Source organism: Henckelia pumila, chromosome 4, assembly GCF_033568475.1.
Source record: "Henckelia pumila isolate YLH828 chromosome 4, ASM3356847v2, whole genome shotgun sequence".
Classification (NCBI taxonomy): Eukaryota; Viridiplantae; Streptophyta; class Magnoliopsida; order Lamiales; family Gesneriaceae; genus Henckelia; species Henckelia pumila.
Genome location: NC_133123.1, coordinates 33,746,521 through 33,760,107, shown reverse-complemented (window position 1 = coordinate 33,760,107; position 13,587 = coordinate 33,746,521). Strand labels below are relative to the sequence as shown.

At 31.9% G+C, this 13,587-nt stretch overlaps 1 protein-coding gene and 1 long non-coding RNA gene across 2 annotated transcripts; one reads left to right on the top strand and one right to left on the bottom strand.

Annotated features, from left to right (window-relative positions):
* Nucleotides 1–486: 486 nt before the first annotated feature.
* LOC140867818 (uncharacterized) lies at nucleotides 487–2,000 on the top strand. The gene is made up of 4 exons (XR_012145278.1): nucleotides 487–596; nucleotides 744–840; nucleotides 1,433–1,543; nucleotides 1,913–2,000. It is a non-coding gene; the product is annotated as an uncharacterized lncRNA (long non-coding RNA).
* Nucleotides 2,001–11,049: 9,049 nt separating this feature from the next.
* Nucleotides 11,050–12,709, bottom strand: LOC140865738 (small ribosomal subunit protein mL103 (rPPR7)). Its single transcript, XM_073270481.1, has one exon. The coding sequence runs from the start codon at nucleotides 12,648–12,650 to the stop codon at nucleotides 11,415–11,417; it is 1,236 nt and encodes a 411-aa protein (XP_073126582.1). The 5' UTR covers nucleotides 12,651–12,709; the 3' UTR covers nucleotides 11,050–11,414.
* Nucleotides 12,710–13,587: the final 878 nt, after the last annotated feature.

Sequence of the window (13,587 nt, the reverse complement as noted above, 5' to 3'; positions counted from 1 at the left end):
TATATATATATATATATAGAAGCCACCTTCCGTGATGGTCTAGATTTCACCTCTACACTCACTTTAACCTGAAATTTAATTTGAGCTGTTTTTTCCTTTCATTTTTCAAAATAATTTCTGTTTATATATGTATATATATGATCAGTTAGTTAGTTAATAACCTGCTTGTCTAATTCATATAGTTTCTGAATTTGCACAATCACATCTCTCTTTCGATATTCATCTTTTTTTTCCTTCGAAGCTCGGTGATTTTTCGGGTTGATCCTGATACCAGCTTGTTGGGATCATCGTCTTTACCCTTGTATCCCACTTCATGAGAAATTACGATGAATTAAAAATATATATATATATGATAGAGTAGTGTCTGAAAATGAATATGAATATATATATATATATACTGACACAATAATCTTGCAGCTGGATGGAGAGGAGGAGATTGAGAAGGAGGATTAATGTGGTGAACAAGTGTGAGTAGAACGAGTTCATCTCCAGGGTTGAGGGACAGAGCAATTTGAGGGGTGCTTACTTATGCCCCTCACCTGTTTGTGCAATTTCTTCAGTGGCTCAATGCTTGCACGTCCGCTAATTTGTAACAGGTATTTGGCCATCTCTGATTATTTTGTATCGTATATTTGTGCTTGTGAACGCGGTCATTGTCGTGGGAGCCCTTTCTATCTTGTGAGTTCCATTCATGTAACATCTTTAATTGCTTAGTATTTAGCCTCATTTTACTTTGTTTTCAGATGTTAACATACGTGTATCCTTTCTTGGTTCCTCGTTCAGCACAAATATTGACGGTTGGGAAACCATGGTTTTCATAGGAGTTAATGCTGCTATAAGGTAAAATATACCTATAAACATTTCACTCAGATTTATATATATAAATATATATTAACTTTCAATTTGTCAAAGCTTTCTTGGAAAGGATATGCACATACAATTTGCTGAAATAAATACGACAAATATTGCTTCTTCATTCAGTAATGTGAATTCGACGTTTATTCGATCAAATTAGTCCAAATTTTAGTTAAGTTCATATTTTTTAATTGTTATTATAGGTTTCTATGCTCAATTATTTTGAAATAAAGTGATAGTTATGCTCTCAATATATATACTATTATTATCTTAAAAGTTGGTTCATTTCATTTTTCTGCTTAAATTAATCTAATCATATTAGGACTTTCGTGCCAATTTAATATTTTAGTTTGTTATCCATATTATGACTTGAGTGTAATTAGGGTTCAAATTTTAAGGACGTGATAGAAGAATTCAATATCGGTGTCCAAGTTGATGGCAAAAGGCATCACTTATAAGTGATGAGAAGCCATATAATATTCTTGCAATCTGTTTTTGCTTCTGTGTTCTTCATATGTAATTAATAGTGGAAAACCATAGTTATGCTTCGTACTTATTGATGTTTCTACAAATGAAGAGGATGTGATCACAATCTACAGTCAAAAGAACAAATAGAGGCAAAGCTTCCTCCACAAGTACGAAGCTGCTATCAAGCGAGAAAGAGCATTGGCTTATTCACACTCATCAGGTACTCACTTTTATCTCCATCCACCAGTGATGTGTAACTTCAGGAATTTAAACTTTCTTTGACAAGGATTTTGATATATGCCCTATTCGATTTTATACTTTATTTTTAGACATTGTCTTAAAGATAGTACCACTCATTTTTTTACAAATGAATAGGTCACGAATTAAGAGAAAAGATGAAGAGCTAACAAATAATTTTTTTAACCAGGGTCATTTATAACTAATCTCGTTGCTACACCCTTTTCAAGGTGAAGAAAACACTATAAATAATGCATTTGAAACATGAAATGGAAGTACACTCTTATGTAAATGTTTTATCGCATCAGAAATTTTACAATTCTGTTTACTCGTCGACATATGAACTGAGCAGCAAATGTGGAAGAAGTTGGCAATATCTTCAAATTTAATTTTCATGCACCATACTAATCCTCAATGGGGTTGGAGCTGATTACATGGAGGTAAGAATAAATTTTTTAAATGATTATCATGATGAGTGCGAGAGGATAAAAATGAGAGAAATTTCTTTAATTTTCATTTCCATGTGAGATAATCTATTCAAGGAAAAATACTTCTTCAGCACTTATTAGTCATGTGGAATGTCATGCATAAATTAGATTAATTTATCTTGAAAGGTGGAAGATTCTAAAAATTCCAATCTGGTTAGACCCACTACTAAAATGAGGAAATTTGCTAAGAATCGTTATTATTTTTGACATATGGCTTTTCTTCAGTTGGGAGCAAAGGATATAGCATGGTTACCTTGAATTACTTGAGTTTGTTACTTCAAATTTTCATTTTCTACGGGTAATCTTATGTGTTTCTGTCTTTTATTTTAATTTGTGAATACATATCTGAAAATTTTCATGTTAAAATGAGTGGAGGATGTATTTATTTGAAAAGCTATTTTGATTTGGGGTTATGATTTCCTTACCAAATACCAAGTCTTCGTTTGTTTTTTATTTATAAAAACTATATTTTTTTTAAAAGCTATTTGTGTATGTAGGTGCAAATGGATGGGACGTAGCTGTCCCATACAAACAATTTAAATAGAGGGAATCATAGACATCAACAAAATTGAGCTTCCACAATATTCATGGTGCTATTGCAGGCTGTATTTTGGTTAGTCGTGCCCAGATTAATCAGAGAGGCTAGGAGAAAATAAAGCTTATAATGACAGTTCTCTTGCTGATCTTCTTCACTGCTTTGGTGGTAAATAACTTATCAAAGCTATCACTTGTTCCTCTTTTGTTGCAGGAAAAAGTTAATGATTGGATTTTGAAAAGGCAAGAAGATGGGTTCAGAGTCACGATTGGTGATATATTCTCATATCTACAGGTTTTTTCTCTTGCATTGGTGAATTTGCCAATAATCTACGGTGTCTTTTTCCAATCATCTTCTTCATTCCCGCAAATAAACCCAAAGATTGCTCTCTCATTTTTTTTTCCAGGAAATGAATTTCATCTTCGCATTTTAACATAATCATTGCAATTATAATAACCTGCATGCCGTTATAAAGTAATAAATTTATGTTGTGACAGAACCGAGCTCATTCTTATGTAACAAGACTTTCACAGACAAAAATATCTTTTTTCTGAAACAAAGCCGAATATATACTCCCAACACCTTTCTGAGAAATACAGTTTCAGAAATAGTTGTCTTCTAGAAACATAGCCCCTATTTTATGGAGGGAATTCTCTACTTGATAAGGATGGAATTGTGACTAAGCTGGTAAAAATAGGTAAGTTTCGATCATTGTGCTGTTACAAGTGGATGGGATTTAAATCAGTTTAGTCCTCTTTGAGGACGTGTTCGATTTTAGCTTTATAAAATTCATGATTTTTGTTTCTGCTTCTCATCTTGTATGGTCAGAATCATCAGTCCGCAAAGGTACACAATGGTTCCTGCATATGTAATTTTCTAAGTTGATTTTTATATTCCTGCATGTGGCATCCCTAAGAAGTTGCTTTTATTTTCAATGATTTTTCAGGTTTTAGCAAGTTATTCTCATGAAATGTTGACCTTTTTATTAGATACTGTACTTCTTTCCAATCATGCATGAATTATTCTTGTCAACTTGTCTGTTCAATTTATTGTGAAATACAAACTACACTTACAGAGACCTTTTATTGGTATGCAACTATGTTTTAAATGGGAATTGGGCATAAATTCAAGAGATATTTTAGGGTCGTACTGATTCTTGACTTTGAGAGATTTATGTAACTTTTTTTTGTATGAATTTACTTGGAACTGTTTGAGATTGTGATCACATTTTAGTGTGATGAAACAGAGCTCAAAAGAAGGTAGCAGATATAGCTTCATGGGAGAACACCAAGAAGGCATATTTTGATGCCCAATTAAGAAAACTTGAGGTAAAAACATTCAACTTCGATTTACTTGTTTGCGTATATCTTCAAATTTGCGCGTGTTTTAATGTAAATATTTTGGCTATAAAACTATTCATGATCATCACTTTTGGTTTACATGAAATCCTGAACAAAGTTTGAAAGTTATAAATATAAAATGTTGAGCCAGGCTTGTAGATTGTAATCTTTAGGAAAAACTAAAGAAAAATGAATATTATGCAGAAAGTGTGAAAAACATGTGGCATTAATACACAAGCAGGCAAAAGAGAAGATAGACATGGTTGAAGCTACACTTAAAGATGAGATATTCAAGGCAACAAAGGCGGCTAATACATGCATACCGTGCAACCAAGAAGATTCCTAAGAAATCTTTTCGATGCTTTTAAGGTGTAGTGTCTTGTGTTTAGCAAAACATGAACTGAGAAATTTCAGGATTCCCTTGTAAAGTTTGTTGTCTTGATATGATGTTTTGTAATACTAAAAAATTGTATATTAAATTTTATTTTAAAAATTTTAAATTTTGATTGATTTATAATATTGAAAATTTGTATATTAATTTTTTTTATTTTTATTTAAGAAACGACAACGGATTTTAACTGTTGCAAAACTGTTGTCGTAAGCCTCAAAAGACAACGGATTTTAACTGTTGCAAAACTGTTGTCGTACACCTACATAAGACATCGGTTTTAAAATGTGGTTGAATAATGTCAACATACGACAACAGATATAAAGTGTTGTAAATGTGTTGTCGTATGCCAACATAGACAACGGTTTATAACTGTCGTAAAAGGCAACTTAAAACAACGGTTATAAACCGTTGTCATATGTTGGAATCCACAACGGATATAAACCGTTGTTGTATGTTATACTTTCGAAAACACCTAAAACTACAACGATTTTTTGACCCCTACAACAACGAATATAATCCGTTGTCGTATCCATTTTTTCTTGTAGTGTTGGTACAGACTGTTTTGTGATTTGGAGGTCATCTGAACTCCATCTTTTATAGGGATTTATTTCTTCAATAAATGCTTTTCGAGGGTGTTCAATTCTTGTAATATTTTCAAACATTCTTTCAACAGAAATAGTTGGTTTTGTTGAAATTATTCCTGTTTGAGAATTATTACTTATTGCTAAACCGACAACATAGTTTATATTGATCGGATGGTTTCCTGTTAACATAAGATTATTTCTATAAAAGTAATAATCTAATGACGTCATTTATGTTTTTATCAAAAAAAGATATATTGTATTGTGGATAAATATAAAATTTTATCTTTTTGTAACATAAATTTCTTTCAATTTTTCCAAGGATAGAATCCTCGAAATTACGTATTCTTTTGTCACGAACTGTTATTTCAATTGGTGTATCTATTCCTTCTCGGTAGTGAGCTGATATTATTATTTCAATTCCTCCGATATGAACATATTTCAGTTCAGATCGTTCTTTTTCACTGGCTTTTGCCATGATGGTATTAATATCTTGAGTTGTTAATAACTTCAGAGTATTAGACCTTGATTCGTTATTTATTTTACAAGATCGTTCTTTTGTACGAATCGAATAATAAATTAAATTTTTTCTGGGATTAATAAAATTTGAAATCTTGCTTAGTATTCCTGGTTGGTCTATTAGATTTGTTTTTGAATTAGAAAACTCTGTTTTCTGTAATTCAGCAAACTTACTTTGATTGAATATAATATTCAAATTATACTCTTGATTTTCTTCAGATTCTTCAGATTCATCGACCAGGTTGTTTTGATTTGGAATTGTTACTTCTGTCATTTTAACAGATGATAGAACTTCTTAATTTTCTTAAGGCTATTAAAAGCCTTTTTGTTGAATCTATCTGTTCTAATAAATTCTGAAAATCTTCGAAACTATCAATTGAAGATTGATAATTTTTAAGATGTTTCAAATTGTTTTCACAATTTTCTATATCAAAATTTATATTTTGAGAATATAAATTAAAGATATTCATTTTTGTATTTTCATACATTTTCCATTTAGTAAAAATTGTTACTTTTATTATTTTGTTTTTGTTGATCGGATTTCGATAACAAAGTTTGTTCTTATTCATAACATATTGTTATGTCTTCAATTTTATCGTTTTCAGAAATTTGAATTATCATTTTCCAGCTGCTTGAAAAATGTTCTTTTTTATGATTTTTGAAATAAAAGGTTTGGAGATCTTTTATTTTATTCCATAATTGATCTATTTGACGTAAATCTTTTAGTAAGATTATTTTATCAAATAAATTTTTAATCTCAATATCTAAAGTTAATCCAGGCATTAATAATATGCTTTATTTAGGCTCTGATACCAGGTTGCGGAATTCTTTAAATTCTTATGAATTTTCTTATTCATGGATTTACAGATCTGATTCATGGATTTACAGATCTGATTCATTTATAACAGATAAATGTTTTCATATTAGTTTGGTTCCATTCATGGGTTATTAATACAAATTTTAGTTGATAAATTGATTCAAATATAGTTAAATCAGAAATATTTAAACGATATTCACGAAATGTATCATATTCATGATCATCTTCTATTTCGAACCAGTTTTTTATTATTAATCTTCCATTTCTTATAAAGGATGATGACATGATTAATGTATTTTGACTATTTCCTTGAATTAAGGGCTGCAGGAGGTTTAGGAAGGTTACCTTGTTTGAATGAATCTTGGTTTTGAGCAGAGGCCAAATCCTTGCTTTCCCTTAACGATCACTTGATCAACTGGTACTTGCTCTATGGATCTTTAGGTTTACTCTTAACCATGAATATTCAATGATTGGTTTCCAACCTTATCCTCCTTACGCCCTGCTTGTTTAGTTATTAACCATAAGGCTTATTTTGTTTCTGATTTTATATTTCTTAGTTTCTGATAGTTTTCATACGTCTTGTATGAACCAGATTGTAAGAAACTTTAATAAGAAAGAGATACTCAAACTTCACTTCCTCTTTTACAGCACAAAATATCTCCTTTTATAGGCGTGGAGAAACGCATACATAATTAAAAATAAAGAAAAGAGGGGGACCACCCGACACTACATAATGGAAACAGCTCATTTTACATCTGAGTGGATGCCCTTAACATGTGGTGTGGTCCACGATTTCATTTGTTTTTACATTGTGTCACTCTCTGAATCACTGGTGCATTCGGACCATTTCTTTATTGGTTTGTATTTTTTGACAGCTGGTTTGTCCTCTTTGACATCTGCTTCTTCTGTCTTAATGGGTTGACAATGTCCACATTTGTGAGTGGAAATCATTGTTCTTAGTCTTTGACATAACATTTGTTGGGTTTCTCGGGTCATGTCAACTCTTGCTTCATAGATTGGAGCTTCGAATTGAGCTAACATGGCTTGTTCTTTCTTTTGGATTGTCTCATTGTGTCCAGTGGTTAATAAATATTACTGGTTGCAAAATTTATTTTAACCTTTGAGTTTCCATCAATCTTTCATGTCTTTGAGATCATATCAATCAATGTCTTTATTCTTATCTCAGGAAGTGTTGTGATATCCATTACTGGTTTCTCTTCATTTGATCCTTCGAATAAGAACTTGTCTTTTTGTTTTCGACATTGAATATATACAATTGGTTGATAGAATTTGTTATCATCCCAATCTGAAAGGGTTGAGTGAATACTCAATGTTAATACTGGATCGTCCTTAAAGACTGCTTTCTTGAACTGGATGATACTATTTCTCAACTGATATGGAAATAGTTCTATTTCTTGATTGTTGGGACTGACTTCCAATCCACTGAATAATCCATTTGAAAAGAATCTTGCGACTTCATAAGCTGGAGTACCTTGCAGTGTTCTTGCTCTTGATATGCTCTGTGTGTCACAAGTTTGTAGCCAAGATTCTGCAGATGGTTTGGCTATTCTCAAATAATTTAGTGTTTCAAAGAATTCAGTCTTGAGTTTTTCTGAAAAATTTGTTTTTTCAAAAATTGGTTTTTGTGGTCGCAGATTGACCATCTTTCTTTCTTTCTTTTCAAGGGCACTTTTAAACGTCCTTTCTTCTTTTTTATTTTTCTCGGTGCTGGCTGTGTCCACCGGTTCTTTTTTCTTTTCTTTTTCTTTGTCAGTGTTGGCTGTGACCACTGACTGTTTCTCTTTTATCTCCATTATTTTGTCAAATGGAGTTGCCATTTTGATTGATGTTCTTGGTGAGGATGATGATGATGAAGTTATCATCTTTTCTTCTGTCCTTTGAATTTTTTTACTCCAATTCCTTTCTTTTAGTTGAAGAATTTGAATTTCTTCCAGCAATTCAATCAATTGTTCTTTTAATTGACTTAGTTGCTCCATCTTGATTATACTCTGCACAAGAAAACATATTTATATATATAATGGTTAGTAAAATAACTCTTTTCGTGAGTAATTCGGATAGTTTTATTATGCGTATCATTGCATTTATAAATTCTTTTGCAAGAATTGAATCAATCTTAAATTGATTATTTTACTCAAAGAGTAATTTATGTTTCTGAATATAAATCTCATTTCATTAATTTATATTCCCCATGCTTTCTGATGCATGTTCGGATGACTGAAAGTCATAAAATAATTCATGTTTCTGAATATAAATCTCATTTCATCAATTTATATTCCCCATGCTTTCTGAGGCATGTTTGGATGACTCACAGTCATTTTCTGGATCACTTAGGATCTCCTTTGTTATTCCGTTACTACGGATAGTATAGTTTGGATGAAGTTCTCTGGTTAATGCGTCGGGTAATGAATTATCCGTTCCTTTGACATGTTGATCTCGAACTGATAATGGTTCAATTCCAATTGTCATCTAATTAGCCTTGCTGTATTTCTCTCTGCATTTCTTGATATTTTCCTTGTTTTGAAATATGTTAAATTCATATTATCTGTTCTTACTAAAAACGGTTTAGAAATAAGATAAATTTCATAAGTTCTAATTGTGAATATTAAAGCTAATAATTCTTTTTCATTCGAATGATAATTTAATTATGCACCTTGAAAAGTTCCTGATGTATAGTTGCATAATTCTTCATTATTTCTAGTAGCTGTTTTAGTAAGTTCTTCTAAATTTTTTTCTCCAGTATAAGCTTTTAAACATGCTCCCCAGTATTTATCTGAAGCGTCTGTTTTAATAATTATTATATCTTTATTTGAAGGAAAATATAATTCAGGAAGATTACCAATTATTTTCTTTTTAATAGTGTCTATGTAATTAGTATCTTCTTTCGACCATTTCCGCTTATAGTCCTGTTTAAGTTTTACCTGAAGAGATTTTTTGATTTCTGCAAGTTTCTTAATGTAATTTCCAGAATAAGTTAATAATCCTAAAAATCTTCTTAATTGATCTTTATCCTTGATTTCACTAGGAAAATCATGAATTTTTTTAAGTATATGCGGTTGTAAACAATGTTTTTCATCTTCTATTTGTAATCCTAAATAATTTATTTTTGTTTTGAATAATTGTGCTTTCTTTTCAGAAAGTATAATTCCATCTTTATGACAAATATCTAAAACTGTCATGAGATCTTTATAATGTTGATCTAGTGTTTTTGAATAAATTAATATGTCATCTATATAAACACAACAAAAATCTATATATGATTTAAAAGATTCATCCATATATCTTTGAAAGATACCTGGTGCTTGTTTAAGTCCGAAAGGTAATACAGTCCATTGATACTGTCCTTTTGAACAACTGAATGCTGAAGAGTGTGGACTTTTACTAGGGATGATTATCTTAAGTTTTAATAATTCTTGAACTTCTTTTTCAAATATTTTTACATCATCCATGTTACATCTTTTTGGTGCTTCACGGATTGTGATATTAGGGTATTTGAGTTTTATTGAAGCAATGAATTGTTTTCTTTTCTTAATTTTGTCCTGAGGATTTTCAGAACATATATCATGAAATTTCCTCATGATTTTTTTTTAAAGGATTAATCGTTAAAATATTTTCTATTTTTAGTTCTATTGGATTTGTATTTCGTTTATGAAAATTCTTTGTAAATCCTTTATTTCCTACGCGAAATGCTGTTCGTATTTTGGGAATGTAAATCATTGATGATCCTTTGTTTAAAGTTATGTGATCTTCAAATTGTGAAAAGGGAAGATATTCTCTTAAAAAGTTATTTCCTATTATAATGTCCATTTCTGATTCTATTTGATATATAATGGGTATTACAAATTTTGTTTCTTCTATTTCTATTTTTAATTTTTTTGCTACTGTATTAAGCATGATTATTGATTCATCTCCTATTCAAACTTTAAATCTTTTATCATATTTCTTCCAATAATGATTTGGAAGTATATGCTTGCTTCCTAAACACATACTTTCTCCTGTATCAACATAAGCATGTATATGATATGATTTATGTTCTTTGATTTTAATTTGAATTTTTATATATATACTATTTGGATTAGTTTTGTTTTTATTATCCATTCTCTCATTTTTTTTATTTTTTTTAAGAGATAAGGGTAAAATTGGTATTTAGAAACAAAAATTTCTCTCTCCAGGAAGTTGAAAGTAAATTTTATTTATGTAGGAATTTATAAATAAGTTATAAAGTGATTTAGGGAGTGATTGACAATTAACCCTTGAATTAAACCCAACTTTAACATGTTTTTAACTTTTTCAAACCGAAGTCAAACCTTAAATATTTTGTTCAATAGTATAAAAGTTTCTCGTGATCTTTAATATTTGATTAATATTACAACAAATAAATATATTTCAAACATTTAACGTATTTTTGAATAATAATTCTATGAAAATCTTTTGCGCTGGAGCTCTTATTGGAGGAAATTTTTGAAAAAATATTCGAATTTCGAATAAAATTCGAGCTCGAACATATGTAATCAGAGCAAAACTCGAGCATATCGATTCCAAACCTTTGAGTTTATCACCAGGATCGTTTCGTTAAGGTAAAAAATGTTTATTGTTCCCTTGATATTTTCTTTTTCTCTGCTGCTAATTTCGTATTTGACAAGAATAATTTCATCACTCTGTCCAAATCATTCAACTATATTTGAATGATACGACAAAATGTTTATCAAAGTGGAAACGTATCATCAAATTACAAAAGACCAAGAAATGAAACTACTTAATGGTATTTGCCGCTCTCAAATATAAGCTCTAAACATGCTTTGCTATACTATAACATCACTTGAATGTGTTGCCATTTGCCGCTCTCAATTTTAGTAATCCATGTTATAAGGAAACAAAACATTAATACAAGGCATTGAAAAAGTTGAAACCTAAATTTTTGGATGACCATTCAAAATGTGTAAGCACCTAAAGATATGCAAAAACATGCTCAAAGTACAGAAACTACCAACATCAAGTATGTTTATGTTGTTGTAAGCCTCTTCCAATTCAATCTAAAATACACCTTGAGTTCCAAATATGTTCCCCGGTAGTTGAGCTAAAACTGTCGGCCTTATTTTGTGCTAGCCGCCGTAGGCTTGGAAATGTCATGAAAGAACACTTTAAGGTGATCCCTAAGACCCAACTCACGTACTGCTGGCCTTTTCTAGCTCATCAACACCGGTTTTCTCAGTGTCACCAATGACCAGCCCAAGATTTTCGGTGAGCATTCCCCATGCCTTCAACATATCAGGGTGGTACCGCTTCTTTATTATCCGGATCATATCTTTTACTTCCTCCGTGTGCCCGTTCTTAGCCAACCCTTCAGCCAAATACTTCAGGGTATTAAAATCAGGTATCTTGTATGCCTTCGCACTCTTCTTAAACACCTGATATCCCATCACATATCGCTCGTGCTTGCACAAATTAAATATCAAAGTCCTAAAAGTGGCCATATTTGGATTACACCCTTTCTCCTTGAGGTCATCATACACCTTCTTGGCTTCATCCATCATCCCATTTCTAAGATAGCAAGTAATCAAATAGTTATAACTAACTGTATCAGGTTTTATCCCAGCTTCACTCATTTCCTCAATAAAACCCTTAACAGCATCGGGTTCCCCATTTTGAATATGATTCAGCCTCACATTGTAAGAGGCAACATCAGGCAAGCATCCCCTTTTCTTCACCATATCATCCCAAAATTTTCCGGCCTCGTCGCCTTTTCCTTGCTTGTACAGTACTTGCAAGATTGGAGAACATGTTGCGGCACCAATCTCAATCCCCTTCTCCTCCATCTCATTTAGCTTACTCATTGCCAACTCAGGGGAACCCATTTCGCAGTAGGACTTAATCAGTATCCCATATGAAAATTTATCAGGTAAAAATCCGAACTTTGAAGGGAACTCGTCGAAATATCCAGGCACGCGATCGAAGAGCTTGGAATTGATGCAGGCTTTGAGGAGTGCGTTGAATGATAATGCAGATCGTGGGCTTCCTAAATCGGTCATTTGCTGGTAGGTTTTGAGGGCATTCTCAAACATTCCCGCAATGCCGTAGGAGCGGATGAGGGAGGAGAGGAACGGCTCTTGGGTGATTTGAGGGAGGGATTTGTGGGATTCGAGAAAGGTTTTGATGTCTGATAAGCGGTGGGATTTGGAAAGGCGGCGTACGGTGTATTCTTGGGCGTGGAGGGTGGCGACCGGGTTAAGGTCGGAGATATTGGCGGCGGCAGTGAAAGAGGAGTAGATTTTGAGGGCTTCATCAGGGTCGTATGTCTTCTTGAGTCTGTTTTTGATAGAGGAAACAGTGATCGGTCTGGCGGCGGAATCGACGGCAGTGGTGAGGCGGCGGACGTGGCGTAGGGTAAAAGACCGGGACATTTTTTAGGGTTTGAGAGCGGAGAATTTGAGCTGAAACAGAGAGCTGAGTCAGTGACTATTTTTTTTTTTTCAAGCTTTGTTCAGTAAATAATATAATTATTATTTTAAAATGATTCAATTTAAGTAAGTTATATCTTTATTATTACATGGTCCAAAAGTCAATTAACTCAATCACGATAATTTTTTAAAAATGATTTATACGATTTATGCATGTTATTTATAAAATTTAATTTAATTGTTATGTTTAAATTATGTGATCTATGTCATTTAAAATGTTGCAAGTTATTTTAATGTTTTCAAATTTAAAATGCAATTCTGGACAAAAAGAATGAGTTTAGCCCTTGAACAAGTTAAGAAAGAATTATTTCATGTTTATATTAAATTTTGTAAATGCAGCGTTATTTTAATTAGTTGGGGTATAGTAAATATTAAAATTTAGTGTTTGAGACTAATGGACTGACTTTTAAGCTCATTGGTCTCAAACAGTTTGAGGTCAAAAGCTTTCTTTCATTTTTCTCACTTTTGAATGTCGCCTACGTCTCATTCCTCTTTTCTCTTTCTCACGTCCAAGACCGCATCCAAGTGTTGAGTTAAGTTCTTCAGTGTTCGAGGTTAGACCGTTCAGTTAAGTTCTTTAGTGTTCGAAGTTAAACCGTTCCCAAAGTGCAAATTGAATCCAAACGTCTGAATCCAGACAAGTTTTTAATGTTTGAAACCGTCATTCAAGATTATAAATATTTTGGTATGAACCTCATATGCGAATGTTGTCTTTATGCATGATTGATGAAGAAAATTTGTAGTATGATGTATAATCGTGAAACGTGATGCGTTCCTGATGTCTTTGGTTAAAGTTTTTAGATGTTTATGGATTTTGATGGGAAGTTTCAGAATTTTGGTGTGTGTAGAAGTTTTGATTCAAACTTTTGAAAAGTTGAGT

Excerpts from the sequence above, each read along its gene's own strand:
- LOC140865738 (XM_073270481.1), bottom strand. The coding sequence starts at position 12,650 with ATGTCCCGGTCTTTTACCCTACGCCACGTCCGCCGCCTCACCACTGCC.